The sequence below is a fragment of the Rhinopithecus bieti genome, unplaced genomic scaffold (assembly GCF_001698545.2).
Source record: "Rhinopithecus bieti isolate Rb0 unplaced genomic scaffold, ASM169854v2 scaffold_30732, whole genome shotgun sequence".
NCBI classification, from domain to species: Eukaryota; Metazoa; Chordata; class Mammalia; order Primates; family Cercopithecidae; genus Rhinopithecus; species Rhinopithecus bieti.
The window spans coordinates 2,766,909-2,781,491 of record NW_016814045.1 but is presented as its reverse complement, the minus strand read 5'-3'; the positions used below and the strand labels follow the sequence as shown (position 1 = coordinate 2,781,491).

The window sequence follows — 14,583 nt, the reverse complement described above, 5'->3', positions numbered from 1 at the left end:
AGTTCCCTCAGTATTTACTGATCATTATCTTTACCATCTTAGAAAAAGGGAAGTGGCAGGATAATACGATCATCATAGGGAGAAGGTCAGCAGTAAAACATATGAATAAAGATCTCTGTGACATGAATAAGTTTAAGGAAAGGAAAAGTGCTGTGCCTTGATATGCATATGCAAACATCTCCATAAACGTTTTTAGTGCATAAAGAGCAGCACTGCCGCTAGCAAGTCCCACCTTCAGCCCTAAGGTGGTTTTCTCCTTTCTCAGTAAACAGAACATACAATCGGGTTTTACACTGAGATGTTCCATTGCCCAGGGACGGGCAGGAGACAGATGCTTTTCTCTATCTCAACTGCCAAGAGGCCTTCTTTCCTCTTATACTAATCCTCCTCAGCACAGACCCTTCACGGGTGTCAGGATGGGGGACGATCAGGTCTTTCCCTTCCCACAAGGCCATATTTCAGACTATCACTGGGGAGAAATCTTGGACAACACCTAGCTTTCCTAGGTAGAGGTCCCTGTGACCTTTGGCAGTGTACGTGTCCCTGGGTACTTGAGATTAAGAGAATGGTGATGACTTTTCACAAGCATACTGCCTTCAGGCACTTGTTTAACAAAGTACATCCTGCACAGCCCAAAATCCATTAAACCTTGAGTCACCACAGCACATGTCTCTTGCAAGGACAAGGTTGGGGGCAGAGTCACAGATTAACAGTATCTCAAATACAGAACAAAATGGAGTCTCTTATGTCTACTTCCTTCTATATAGACACAGTAACAGTCTGAGCTCTCTTTCTTTTCCCCACACTTACCTAGCACAAGTATTGTAAGGCACTATTTCCCCAAACGTGGCATGCATACCACTGGTGGTACATGAGGTTACTTTAGGGGGCACAATAGCAAACTGCTGAAATTTTAACTGTGAGTTTGTTTTATATGTACTAAAAAAAATAAAAATCACATCAGAACTATTTTTTAGAACAATGCTAACCTTTATCCTTACTGATATTTAAGGGGGAAATTGGGCAATTGAAAAGAACAAGTGTGTTGAGTAAATAGTGGTCGAAGGCAGCATGCAGATAGAGCAGGAATTGAGAAGGTGGTCTATGAATGGAGTTTGCCTAACTGTATGAAATAATAGAAAAGAATGCAAATAATGATAGCCAAATGCAATACCTGACCCTAGACTAAATCTCGGACGGGAAGGAAATAAATGCTGTAAAGGACATTATTGGGTCCAATGCAGAATTGGAATAGATAATAGACTAGATAACAGTGTGGTATCCATGTTAAATTCACCGAAGCTGACAACTGCACTGTGCTTATGTAAGAGAATATCTCTGTCCTTAGGAAATGAGGTATCTAAGGATAAAGGGCTGTGATGTATGTAACTTAACTTTAAATGGTTCAGAAATGTGTGTGTGTATATACAATGCAGAGAAAAAACCATAAGCACATTGGAGTAAAAAGTAATGGGAGAAATTGGGTAATAAGCATCTTCTGTACTGTTTTATTTTACAACTTATGTAAGTTTAAAGTTATTTCCAAATAAAAAGTAAAACAAAATATAAGCAATGCAGGTCAAGTCCACAGCCCAGGGCCCAGCCATGGAAGGCACTTAGTGAACTCTCTGGCTTTCTCCCCTTCTCTACTGGCCAGCGTGGAGACAGTGAATGATGGGCAGTTTCACAGTGTGGAGCTGGTGATGTTAAACCAGACCCTGAACCTGGTAGTGGACAAAGGAACTCCCAAGAGCCTGGGGAAGCTCCAGAAGCAGCCAGCAGTGGGCATCAACAGCCCCCTCTACCTTGGAGGTAATGCTCTCTTTCCCTACCACCTCTACCTCCCTCTGGCTCTCTGTGCTCCAGTTCCGAAACCCAGGCCACTGCCAAAGCCAATCACGGAAGGCTTCCTGGAGGAAGGGACAACGAAGCTGATCTCTAAATGGGTGAATAAGCACTAGCCAGGCCATGGAGAGAAGAAAATTTAGGACAGGTGCTTGGAAAGGAAAGAGAACAGGACTCCTGGAAATTACACGTTGTGACGGGGAGGGGTGAGAAGGGGGAGGCAGGGGATGAAAGCAGGGTCTAGGCTCTGTTGAAGTCTGCCAGCGTCAGGTCATATTCCCTCTGCTCTGCCACCTCCTCAAACCCTGGGAGGTTCGATTAAGGAATGTAGAAGAACAAGTTTGAGATTAAAATCAAAGACCAAAAATGGAAGTAAGCCAGGTGCAGTGGCTCACACCTGTAATCCCAACACTTCGGGAGGTTGAGGTGGGAGGATTGCTTGAGCCCAGGAGTTGAGACCAGCCTAGGCAACACAGTGAGACGTCATCTCTACAAAAATATTTAAATTAGCTGGGCACAGTAGTGAGCACCCGTAGTCCCAGCTCCTTGGGAGGGTGAGGCGGGGGATCGCTTGAGCCTGGGAGTTTGGGGCTGTAGTGAGCCATGATTGTGCTACTGCCCTCCAACCAGGGTGACAGAATGAGACCTTGTCTTTAAAACAACAGCAACAATGACAACAAAACACAAAAAAGTAGCCATCAGTTTGGCAGAGTCTGGGCCTGAAATGCAGCCCCTGCACCCATAGTTCTCAAAGGGTTAAGTGTAAAAAAAGCTACCAGAACTGCTTGTTCAATCCTAAGATTCCCGAGACTTTACCCAGAGTCCACCTGCAGAGACAAGCACGGGCCCAGGAGAGGGCGTTGTTAACAGAAGGTTCAGACACACGGAGGCCAGGGAAAGTTCTGGGCCAAGGGCAGCCCCAGAAGGGACACCACTTATCCCTGGAGGAGGACCGTGCCCTGTGCCCCACCTGCAGCCAGAACAGAACTGGGTGCCCTGCTTCCAGGCTAGTCCCAGGCTCTCAACTGTAGAAGGTGGGCAGGGAACGGTGTAGAAGGGGAGGGAAAATACCAATTATTGAAAAGCAAACTAAGTCTTTACTAACAGTCTCTTGAAGACCCTGAGAAGAGGGGTACACAGTATATAAGGCAGCAAACTGGTCTAAAAACCCTGACCCCTAAAGTTTCATTGATGAAGCAGCTCCCCAAAACCTTATCTTCTCTCCTCAGCTGTAGCTCACCTGCCCTGGGTTCTCTTGTGAGGCCCGGATCAAAGGGCCAAGGAGCTTGGTGGGGACAGCTGGTTATTTGGTGCAGTTGCCTATGCGGGGGGGATGGTCCCCTCAGTTCAGCCAGTGGGGTCATAGGGCAATGGGTGGGGTCATAGGGCAATGGGTGACCAGATCATCTCATTTTTTCTAGGGAAGTCCAATATACAAATTTTTATGGGAAATTTTCTAATATTACATATTGGCAACAAATTCACGTTTTTTTAAGGAGTCCCAGTGCAGGACCAAAGATGCATGTCCCTGTATGGACGAGGTTCGAGGTTTTGGCCCGTTAACCTCATTTGAACAGCAGAGGCCCAGAGTTCTAGACATGAATGTGTGAAAAGCGCTTTCTCTGAGGACAGCAGGGTGGCAGGGGAGGGTCTTCAGGCCACTGTCCTGGCTCCTCTCCCACAGGCATCCCCACCTCCACCGGCCTCTCTGCCTTGCGCCAGGGCACAGACCGGCCTCTAGGCGGCTTCCACGGATGCATCCACGAGGTGCGCATCAACAATGAGCTGCAGGACTTCAAGGCCCTCCCGCCACAGTCCCTGGGGGTGTCACCAGGCTGCAAGTCCTGCACCGTGTGCAAGCACGGCCTGTGTCGCCCCGTGGAGAAGGACAGCGTGGTGTGCGAGTGCCACCCGGGCTGGACCGGCCCGCTCTGCGACCAGGAGGCCCGGGACCCCTGCCTTGGCCACAGGTCAGTGTCCCAGGAGCCCTGGCTGTGTGCTTCGGCTCCCAGCATGGCCTCAATCCCTACCCCACCTGAGAAATAGGCACTACTGGAGGCTGGAGGAGTTGCAGTCAGACCGCAGATAGAATCTGTGGAAGCGTAACTGCTTCAGAGGTCAAGAGACTGAGCTTACACGTCTGAGCAGCAAGACCTGCTTGGAGGGATCAGCATAAGAGGGCCCTGCTCAAAACACTCATCTCTGCCAGGTGGCCCTTAGAACCTGTCCAGAGCCACAGTGACCTGCAGGACAGTCGAACGGGCCCTGGAAGGGGGAGTGGAGTGGGAATGGAGGAGACAAGAAAACACAAGAAATGGAGACAAGACAAACAGCCTGATCAAGTCTCGTTTATTGAGTGTAGGGTCATGCCTTATATAGGCTGGCAGGGAAAGAGGTTGGGCCAGGGCGGTGACGTGGAAAAAAAAGAAGAAGAATATTATTATAGTTATTACCATGAGCCAGGCATGGTGGCTCACACCTGTAATCTCAGCACTTTGGGAGGCCAATGCGGGCAGATGACTTGATGTCAGGAGATCAAGACCAGCCTGGCCAATATGGTGAAACCCCATCTCCACTAAAAATACAAAAATTAGCTGTGCGTGGTGACCTGTAATCCCAACTACTCAGGAGACTGAGGCAGGGGAATCCCTTGAACCCAGAGAGACAGAGGTTGTAGTGAGCCGAGACTGTGTCACTGTACTCCATCTTGGGCAAAAGAGACCCTGTCTCAATAAAAGTAATTAATTAATTTTTTAAAAAATTATTATAGAATTTGGAAAGATTGGGGCACTGGTAATTCAATTCAGGTGGGTCTTCTGATTTTGGAATTCACAAGTTATCAAGCCAAATGCTGCAGCTAAACGGGAAAGTTGGAAAAAGTGAAATCTCTATGTGATTCCTCACCCTGCCTGCTAACCAGTCCCTCCATCCTGCCAGTTCCATGCTGGGCTCATAGGGAGAAATATCCCTTCTTAGAACTGAGAGAGAGCACATGCTAAGGAGGTCTGAGACTTACTCTTCTTCTTCTTCTTCTTCTTTTTTTTTTTTTTCCAATGATTTTAATTCTTTTCCAAAGATGAAATATAAACATGCAAAGATTCTCTGTAATAATGATGATATATAAGCTACCATTTATTGGATTCTTAACCCTGGGAGGGCCCACACAGATCTCTCAGCATGTGTTATTCCATTTGATATTTACAGAAAACCCTGAGTTCAGAACCGATGCTAGAGATGGAGAAAAGGAGGACCAGAGGCAAGTAACTCGAGTATTGTAACATTGGCCCAGAGCTGAAATTCTTAACCATCCATTGTGACATCTAAAAACCCGGCCTCCTTCCTTTCTGCTGAGTTTCTCTGGCTCTACACCTGAATAATAGTTTCAACAGACACCACCAGGTGTCATCTACATATTTTTTCACAAATAAGTCAAGATACAGTTTATCATCCTCTGAAAGCTAACAAATTCTGGAGACGCAAAACCTACAGGGTGTGTATAAATAATTTGGCTCACCAGTGTAAATATGAATTCAATGCTGTTTTAAAAATGAACAACCTTGTTTCACTAAGTTGTTTTGTTACTTCTCCTGGATTTTGTATTGGCTCTCTGATGCCAGTATGAACCTTTTCTAAAGCTGATTAGCTCCAAGAAAGACTCTGTAATCAAATAAATCTATGTTGTACTGTTCGACTTTTTGTTTAGAGGTGAGATTTTTTTTTTTTTTTTTTTCAATTTTGTTTAGAAGTGAGGTTTTTTTCTAAACAGGACCTGTTTCCCAAAGAAAGCTTAGTGTCTTTTGTATTCTAAAACATGTCTGCTTTTGTGATTCAAAGGACAGTAGAACCAATTCTGCTTATAACTGGCAATTTCAGCTTCTGTGAAAGACCGGAGGAGGAAGTGGTTTGTGAATAGGATTTGAATAAAGCATATCATTAAATCTGAAAGAGAATCAATAGATTCTAACATAGTTTTTCTTGCATTGCATCAATAAAGCAACATTGCTATGAAAGCACTGCAATCTTGTCTTCTCTTGTTGGTTTGAAAGCTTGTTTTTTGTTGTTGTTGATTGGCCTTTGGATGGTCTATCCTAAGGACTAATTCATTTGGTTCTGCAATGTGTCATCACTGCATACCTTAAGGCTCAGAACACCTAGGGAGATAAACAGAAGTTATTTTTGTTATCTGGGCTTTATCAATAAATTTCAACTTGGAAAGATTACATGACATGCCCTGAGTCCCACATTCAGCCACAATGGGAAGGCTGAGCACAGTTCTAGGCTGAGCCTTAACATACTGAAGACAGGAGGAATCTGGGAGTGCCCAGGATCATCTCTTACTTTACTGCTGATCTCAAAGACAATCAATAGAGGCCCGGCACAGTGGCTGACACCTGTAATCCCAACACTTTGGAAGGCTGAGGCAGACAGATCACTTGAAACCAGGAACTCAAGACCAGCCTGGCTGTCTCTACTAAAAATACAAAAATTAGCTGGGCATGGTGGCAGATGCCTGTAATCCCAGCTACTCAGGAGGCTGAGGCACAAGAATCACTTGATCTCAGGAGGCAGAGGTTGCAGTGAGCCAAGATCACACCACTGCACTCCAGCCTGGGTGAGAGAACAAGATTCCGTCTCAACAAAAAAAAAAAAAGAGAGAGAGAGAGAGAGAGAATTAACAAATTCTAACATAGTTTTCCTTGCATTACATCGATAAGGCAATGTCATCATGAAGACACTGCAATCTTGTCTTCTCTTGTTGGTCTGAAAGCTTGTTTGTTGTTGTTGTTGATTAGCCTTTGGTTGGTCTGCCCTCAGGACTAATTTGCTTGGTTCTACAGAAGCCAGTAGGGTTAGGGGCTGTTACAGACTGGATTATGTGCCCCCCTCAATCTCCTAGAATTCATATGTTGAAATGCTAAGTAGTAGTGCCTCAGAATGCAAGTGGGTTTGGAGATAGAGTCTTTGCAGAAATCATTAAGATAAAATGAAGACATTAGAGTGGGCCCTAATCCTAGTTCTAAAACCTGGTGTTCCAATTACAAGAGGAAGATTTTGACACAGATACTCATGGAGGGAAGAGAATTGAGAAGCCATGGAGAAAAGACAGCCATCTGCAAGCCCAGGAGAGAAGCCTAGAGCAGACCCTTCCCCTACACCCTCAGAGATATCAGCCCTGCAGACACCTTGACCTGGACTTCCAGCCTCCAGAACTGTGAGAAAATACATTCTGTTGCTTTAAGTGACTGCAGCCTGAGCATACTAATACCTGGGCCATTGCAGCTGCCTTACCCATGGTGATTCAGAGGCCTGAGGTGTCCTGATGCTGAGCTCTACACCCCAAGGTGGTGCCTCTGAAGCTAACAGTGCCAAATCCAGAAACCACAGACTGACCAGTTGTTTGGTGGTCACACACCCCACATCTGTCCTAGATACCCTGGAGACACAGCAACAGGCTTCCTCCCCAGCAAATCTCAGTGGAAGGTGTGAAATTGGAGCCTTCTTGGCCAACTGATCTGGGGTTGAGTTGACCTCCTGCCTTTCTCTCAACAATTCTCTGGCTGGGGGAAGGTTTCCCTGGGAAATTCTCGCTCACGTGTGGACTTGTGGAGGCTGTGCCCACCCAGACCCTCTGTTCTGACATTTTGTTCAAGAGGGCCACGTTGTCCTTATAAGGCTCACAGCCATGCCACCCTCTCCCCAGAGTCCCACCTGTTCCCAGTGGCCCTAACTCGAGTCTTTTTGTGAACAAAGAAGAACATAGAGTAACAAGACGGTGCTAAGCACTTTCCAGGCATGATCGCATCTCACCTTCACTGTCTCCCTGAGCAGAAGGCATAGTCCTCTCCATCTGCCAGATGGAGAAACTGAAGCACAGATGGGTTAGGAACTTGCCCCGAGTTCACATGGCTCACGAGTTAGGGGAATGGATTTGGTTTTGAGTTTCTAAGGCCTGTGCTTTGCTGCTACACAATGCAAGAGAGGTGACCAGATGGGCTTGAGCTCCTCTCCCTACAAGGTAACTATGGGGAAAGACCCAGCCAGGACCTAGCTGGGTTAGTGCTGATGACATTTTGTCTCTGGAAGTTTCAGAATCTGTCACTGCAGAGGCTGGCAGGGACGTGCCTTTCACAGGACACAGTGGCTCATGCCCATAATTCCAGTGCTTTGGAAGGCCAATGTGGGAGGATAGTTAGAGGCCAGAAGTTTGAGACCAGCCTGGACAACATAGCAAGACCCCATCTCTACAAAAATAAAAATACACAAAAGAACTGTACCACTCAAAGAGACCCAAAAGATTGCTTCTGTCTCCACAATGAGGCAAACACAGAAAGTGAGAGTAAGCATTCAGGAGCATCCACACACATTTAACAGAGCAATGCTATGTTTCAAGAATCTAGTAATTAAAAAGAAACAAGCTTGTATTGTGTATGTTTTAATACAAAAATTTCCATTTCCCATCACGTATTAGACCCCACTGCAAATAAAAACCTGGGTCCTTACCACTGATAGTTTGAGAAGCCCTACTGAAACAGAAGCCTCAGTCACTGAGGATAAAATGGCATGGAAAAATCTGGAGCCCAGGAAATGCAGGGATTCTCTCCAGCTGCCACAGACACACGGGGGATGCCCAGCCACCAGGAAGTCCAATGTGAGCCCCTCAGCTACCAATTGCGCCCTTAGTAAGGGGATTCCTGGAATAGTCAAATGGACAGTGGCCTGGAAGTTGAGAATTTGGCTTTTAGTCCTGGGTTTGGGTTTTTTGTTTGTTTTTGAGACAGGATCTGGCTCTGTCACTCAGGCTGGAGTGCAGAGGCATGGTCTTGGCTCACTACAGCCTTAATCTGCCATAGCCCTGGTTTAGTGGTGTCACCTTGGGCCAATCATTTATTCCTCTGTCCACTGATTTTCTAATCTGTAAGCTGGAGATCACAATACATATGCCTGCTGCATAGGGTGGAATAAATGTGTTAATTTGTGAGCATTCAGAGCAGTGCCTGACATACAGTAAGTGCTATGTATGTGTTCACCATTATTACAATTAGGTAGAAGACATTTTCCCTTCTCTAGCCTGTGTTCTTCTGAAACAGTTTTTAAACTACTACTTTTGGGATATTCCTTTGTGGAGGAGGAATTTCAAGACCTTCACAAGCATCTGACTTACATTTATTTTTTTTTTTTTCTTGTTTTTGAGAAAGAGTCTCACTCTGGTGCCCAGGCTGGAGTGCAGTGGTGTGATCTCAGCTCACTGCAACCTCTGCCTCCTGGGTTCAAGCAATTCTCCTGCCTCAACCTCCCAAGCAGCTGAGGCTACAGGTGCACACCACCACGCCTGGCTAATTTTTGTATTTTTAGGAAAGACAGATTTCGCCATGTTGGCCAGGGTGGTCTCAAACTCCTGACTTCAAGTGACCCACCCACCTCCGCCTCCCAAAGTGCTGGGATTACAGGTGTGAGCCACTGTGACCAGGCTGTTCCAACTGTTTACCACAAAACTAAGCCTGCAGCTCTGGCCATTCATTTCTCAATTATCTGGGGAGACATAGGGATGAGGCTGGGGGTATGGGAGAAGGACCTCCTGACTGGACAGCAGGAAACCAGCCCTGCCATTAACCACCCACTGACCTCAGACAAGTGCATGAACCTCCCTACTCTGAGGGTTTGGGGCTCTGCCACCCTCTGGATCTTGAGGCAGGTGCCTTTGACAGTGGCCCCTCCTGTCCTTTAGATGAGTGGTTCCCAACCTTTTTGGTACCAGGGACCAGTTTCATGGAAGACAATTGTTCCACTGACCTGGTGTGGGGGAAGGTTTCAAGATGATTCAAGCACATTACATTTATTGTTCACCTTATTTCCATTATCATTACGTTGTAATATATAATGAAATAATTATACAACTCACCATAATGTGGAATCTGTGGGAACCCTGAGCTTGCTTTCCTGCAACTAGACGGTCCCATCCAGGGGTGATGGGCGACAGATCATCAGGCATTTAATTCTCATAAGGAGTGTGCAACCTACATCCCTGGCATACGCAGTTCACAATAGGGTTTGTGCTCCTATGAGAATCTAACGCTGCTGCAGATCTGAGAGGAGGCAGAGCTCAGGCAGTAATGTGAACAATGGGAAGCAGCTGTAAATACAGATGAAGCTTTGCTTGCTCACCCATCACTCACCTCTGGCTGTGCGGCCCGGTTCCTAACAGGCCACAGGCCAGTACCAGTCCATGGCCCGGGTGTTGGGGAACCCCACTTTAGATAACCAAACAAGCAGCCAGGGCTTGACATAGACATATGTAGAGCCCCACCCTCTTCCCACTCCATTTTTGAGGCCAGCCTAACCAAAAGACAGCAGAGAGAAGGAAGAGGCCCTGCATGAACAGTCAGTCCCTAAAGAGGATGTCACCTTGAGGTCAGGCGAACTGTGGTTTTGGGCTCCTGTCATTTGCCTGGGAAGACTGAATGTGTCTCTGCAGTTGTTGCCATCCACAGGCCTCTGTCCGACTGGCTTTCATCCCAGCCCACTTAACTTTCCTGCCCAACAAACACCTCTGGTTTCCACCAGCTGCATGCTACTCCCCTTCCTGAAATGCTCTTACTCCTTCCTGCCCTCAGGGACCAACCAGACCCAGCCTGAAGACCCAGCTCAGTCCCTCCTGCCTCCCTGCACAACCCTTCTCCCTGGCCCTGTTTCACTCCTGCCCCTGTGCTCTCCCACAGACCCGATATTTGCACAACATTCATGGTTGCCAGCGCATGTTCACTAAACCCTCAAAATACATTGATTTGTCAACTTCTAAAGCAAATCACCAGCTCTGGCATCTCAGGGCTACTATAACAAAACGCTATACACTGGTGACTTCTCAACACAGAAATCGAGTAGTTCTGGAGGCTGGGAAGTCCAAGATCAGGGCAGATTTGGTGTCTGCTGAGGGTGTGCTTTCTGGTTCATGGACAGTGCCTTTATGCTGTGTCCTAGCATAGTGGAAGGGGTGACAGGGTTCCCTTGGGCCCATTTTATAAGGACACTAATTCCATTCATGAAGCCTCCACCCTTGTGACCTAATCACTTCCCAAAGACCCCATCTCCTAATGCCATCACCTCAGGGGTTAAGATTCTAACACAGAAATTTGGAAGGCATACCAACATTCAGACCACATATCCGGGAGCTGAGTGAGATTTTTGTCCCCAGCTGCCTGTCCAGTGTCACTGGATAGCTGCCTGCAGTAGAAGGCTGGCTAGGGATTACTGTGCACTTCATGTACGCACACCACCTCCTGTGAGCTTGGCATAACCCCTGTCAGGTGGGTGGTGGCTTCTTTTTTAGAAACTTCAAACGTGAAGCTCACTTTCAGGCTGGGCTCTGACTGGATATCTGGTATACCAAACTGTCTTACAGAGAAATAAGCACAAACTGATCACATGCTGAAGCTCAGAGCCAATGCAGAACCCATAAGAGTCAGAGCTAGGTCCAGCCCTGGCTCTATATGATGCCAAAGCCCCTCTCCTCCACCTCAGTCTCAGCCAGGCCTTGCCAGTCTGCCCCTCTCCCTCCTCTACCACCCCAGACCTTTCCCCTCAGTGGTTGAGGTTCTACAAAGCCCCTGGCAGTGAGGGAACACGGAACCCTAGAATCCTGCAAGGAGGGTCTGGACAAGGCCAATCAGTTCTCCACCTGGGAGGCACACGAGACCTCCTCTCCACCTAGAGAGCAAATCAGAGGCGAGGCTGTTGGGTATCAAGAGTGCATCTGTCCACTAGGAAATGTGCAGAGACGTTGCTTTTGTTTAGGATCGGGTTTGGTTGGTCGGCACAGTGGCTTGGATCCAGAACAACTCATATTTGATGGGGTTGAGAACAGCACTGCCAACATCTTAAACTGAGGGAGTCAGTCCTGCAGAAGGAAGGTCTGCTCATGCTGCTAGTATGGCCCCGTGAGGAATCACTGAGTCCCATCAGCCAGCTTTTCCTTTTGTATCCTCTACTTATTGTTATCATCTTGACATTGACCCAAGGGGCTCAGTCCAGCACTCTGGACTCCATTGCCTGCTCTCAGGCTGCTGGAGGAGGCAGGCATCCAGAAACATGTGACCGAGCCTCTGTGCACTTGGGACTTTTAATCTCCTTAATTGAAATTGATTGGCCTCTTGGGAGGCAGCTCTGCATTGGCCCTCAGCTTCAGCATGTGATCAACTTTTGCTTATTTTTTTTTAAAGACCAACTGATACACCATGGTATCCAATCTTCTCCCTGAATACCAGGCCTATTTGCCAACTAGAAGCAAAACCAGGAACACACACACTTACAAAAACAGCTCAGGAAACAAAAGCACCTGATAAAAATAAGGAGAGTAATATTCTGTCTCATGGTGACTTCGCATTATACAAAAGGCCAGTCAAAACCCCATTACCAAGGAAAGATGAAATCACACAGGAAAGGAGAGATGGGAAGGGTTGGGGGAAGAGTAAGCTGCCTGAAGCTTACAAGATAAATAAGCTGGGCTGGAGTATATCTAAGAACTAGCTGCAAAAAAGATAAAAAGAGAAGAAAAATGAAACACCTTTTTTTTTTTTTTTCTTGGAAACAAAGTTTTTCTCTGTCACCCAGACTGGAGTGCAGTGGTGCAATCTTGGCTCACTGCAACCTCCACCTCCTGGGCTCAAGCTATTCTCCTGCCTCAGCCTNAACAAAGTTTTCTCTGTCACCCAGACTGGAGTGCAGTGGTGCAATCTTGGCTCACTGCAACCTCCACCTCCTGGGCTCAAGCTATTCTCCTGCCTCAGCCTCGAGAGTAGCTGGGATTACAGGCAGACGCCACCATGCCCAGCTAATTTTTGTTTTTCTAGTGGAGATGGAGTTTCACCATGTTGTCCAGGTTGGTCTTGAACACCTGACCTCAAGTGATTCACCCACCTCAGACTCCCAAAGTGCTGAGACTAAATTGAAAGAAAACCAAACATCAAGGGATTTATTTGAGCATCCAAATTTGTGTTCATCTAGATACATCACTATCACTTTGAAGCAGCTAGAGCTGGTTTACAAACCAGCTTGGCGGGTCATATCTCTGGGTAAAGCCTCCAATAGGGCCCCTTACCTACCAGACTGATCATATATCCTGGACATGTCTCCCTGTGGGCTCTCCTGTGCAATGCTGGTGGGTCACTTCACCAACTGGACAGTGAGCTTCAAAAAAACAGTCCTAATTGGAGGGTGGCACCATCTTGTGACTTCCAAGTTCTCAGTTCTGTCTCTGTACCAGCTGCATGGGGGTAACACCAGGGCAAAAGAAGCAAGAGGCAGGACTGGCCAGGTGCAGTGGCTCATATCTGTAATCCCAGCACTTTGGGAGACCAAGGTGGGCAGATCATGCAGTCAAGAGATCGAGACCATCCTGACCAACATGGTGAAACCCCATCTGTACTAAAAAGTACAAAAATTAGCTGGGCATCGTGGTGTGCACCTGTAGTCCCAGCTACTCAAGAGGCTGAGGCAGGAGAATCGCTTGAACCCAGGAGGTGGAGGTTGCAGTGGGCTGAGGTCGCACCACTGCACTCCAGCCTAGTGACAGACCAAGACTCCGCCTCAAAAAAAGAGGGGGACAGGAACTTAGAGGAAAGGAAGCACAGCCCTGGCAAGTCAATTCATCACTATTGTGCATGACAAACTCATTGCAAACACCTTGTTTCCTGACCTTCTGAAGATCAAGTCTGGAGTCCAGATTTTAACAGTGCAAAGATCCAGCTTTTTTGTTGTTGGAAAGCTCTACTTTCAAAGCAACTCAAGGAGAAAGTACTTCTTAATCTCCATGTTCCCTACACAGAGGAAGAAAAACATTTTTACTCTCTTATGCTCAGCTGCTGAAGACTGCAAATTAAGTGGATAAAAGCCCGATTAACAAGAGAAATACATAAAAATTGTATTTGATGCTAACATTTTTTCTTGCACAGGAGGCCTCACAGAAAATAAGACCCCAGGCTGGGTGTGTTGGCTTTCACCTGTAATCCCAGCACTTTGGGAGGCCAAGGCGGTGGATCACTTGAGGTCAGTTGTTCAAGACTAGCCTGGCCAACATGGCAAAACCCTGTCTCTACTAAAAATACAAAAATTAGCTGCGTGTGGTGACACGCACCTGTAAGTCCCAGCTACTTGACTTGGGAGGCTAAGGCAGGAGAATTGCTTGAACCTGGGAAGCAGAGGTTGTGGTGAGCCAAGATTGTGCCACTGCACTCCAACCTGGGCAACAGAGTGAGACTCTATCTCAAAATTAACAACAACAACAAAGAGAAGACCCATAAAAAGTGGTCCAACTCAGGAACTTATATACCATTTTAACAAATGGTAATAAATTGTGAAGTGACTAGACAAAGGAAAGCAGATCATTTGGGCTTCTAGGAGTGGTAAATTGTGGATGATAACTAGGAAATGTACAGTAGATAAGGGATGAATAGCAGGATTTATCATGCAGACTCACCTTGGTACTGTCTCCAGTGAAAGTCATTTCTGTGATTAAGCGTTATTCTCCTCTTCTGGTACTGGTGAGAGGCATCACTTCACAAACCCTTTACAAATGGAAATTTATGTTATCTTTACCAAGGGAAACATGGCCTGCTTTTAGACAGAAAGGAGAAGGACACAGAGCTTTTCCTGTGTCTGTATTTTCCCAATTGTCTTCAACTCAAAATAATTCTTAAACCAAAGTGACATATTCTGGGCCCCTTCACCTAGCAGCAGGAAAGTGAC

At 46.7% G+C, this 14,583-nt stretch overlaps 1 protein-coding gene across 3 annotated transcripts in view; it reads left to right on the top strand.

Annotated features, from left to right (window-relative positions):
- Window positions 1-14,583, top strand: part of SLIT3 (slit guidance ligand 3) — a 669,050-nt gene that overhangs the window by 641,254 nt on the left and 13,213 nt on the right. For 2 of the 3 annotated variants that reach the window (XM_017849419.1, XM_017849420.1), the window contains 2 exons: window positions 1,658-1,812; window positions 3,530-3,815. The exons of the other annotated variant lie outside the window; for it this stretch is intronic. In XM_017849419.1, the coding sequence (XP_017704908.1) occupies window positions 1,658-1,812; window positions 3,530-3,815 (441 nt within the window). The remainder of the gene's footprint in view (window positions 1-1,657; window positions 1,813-3,529; window positions 3,816-14,583) is intronic. 3 annotated transcript variants of the gene reach the window in all.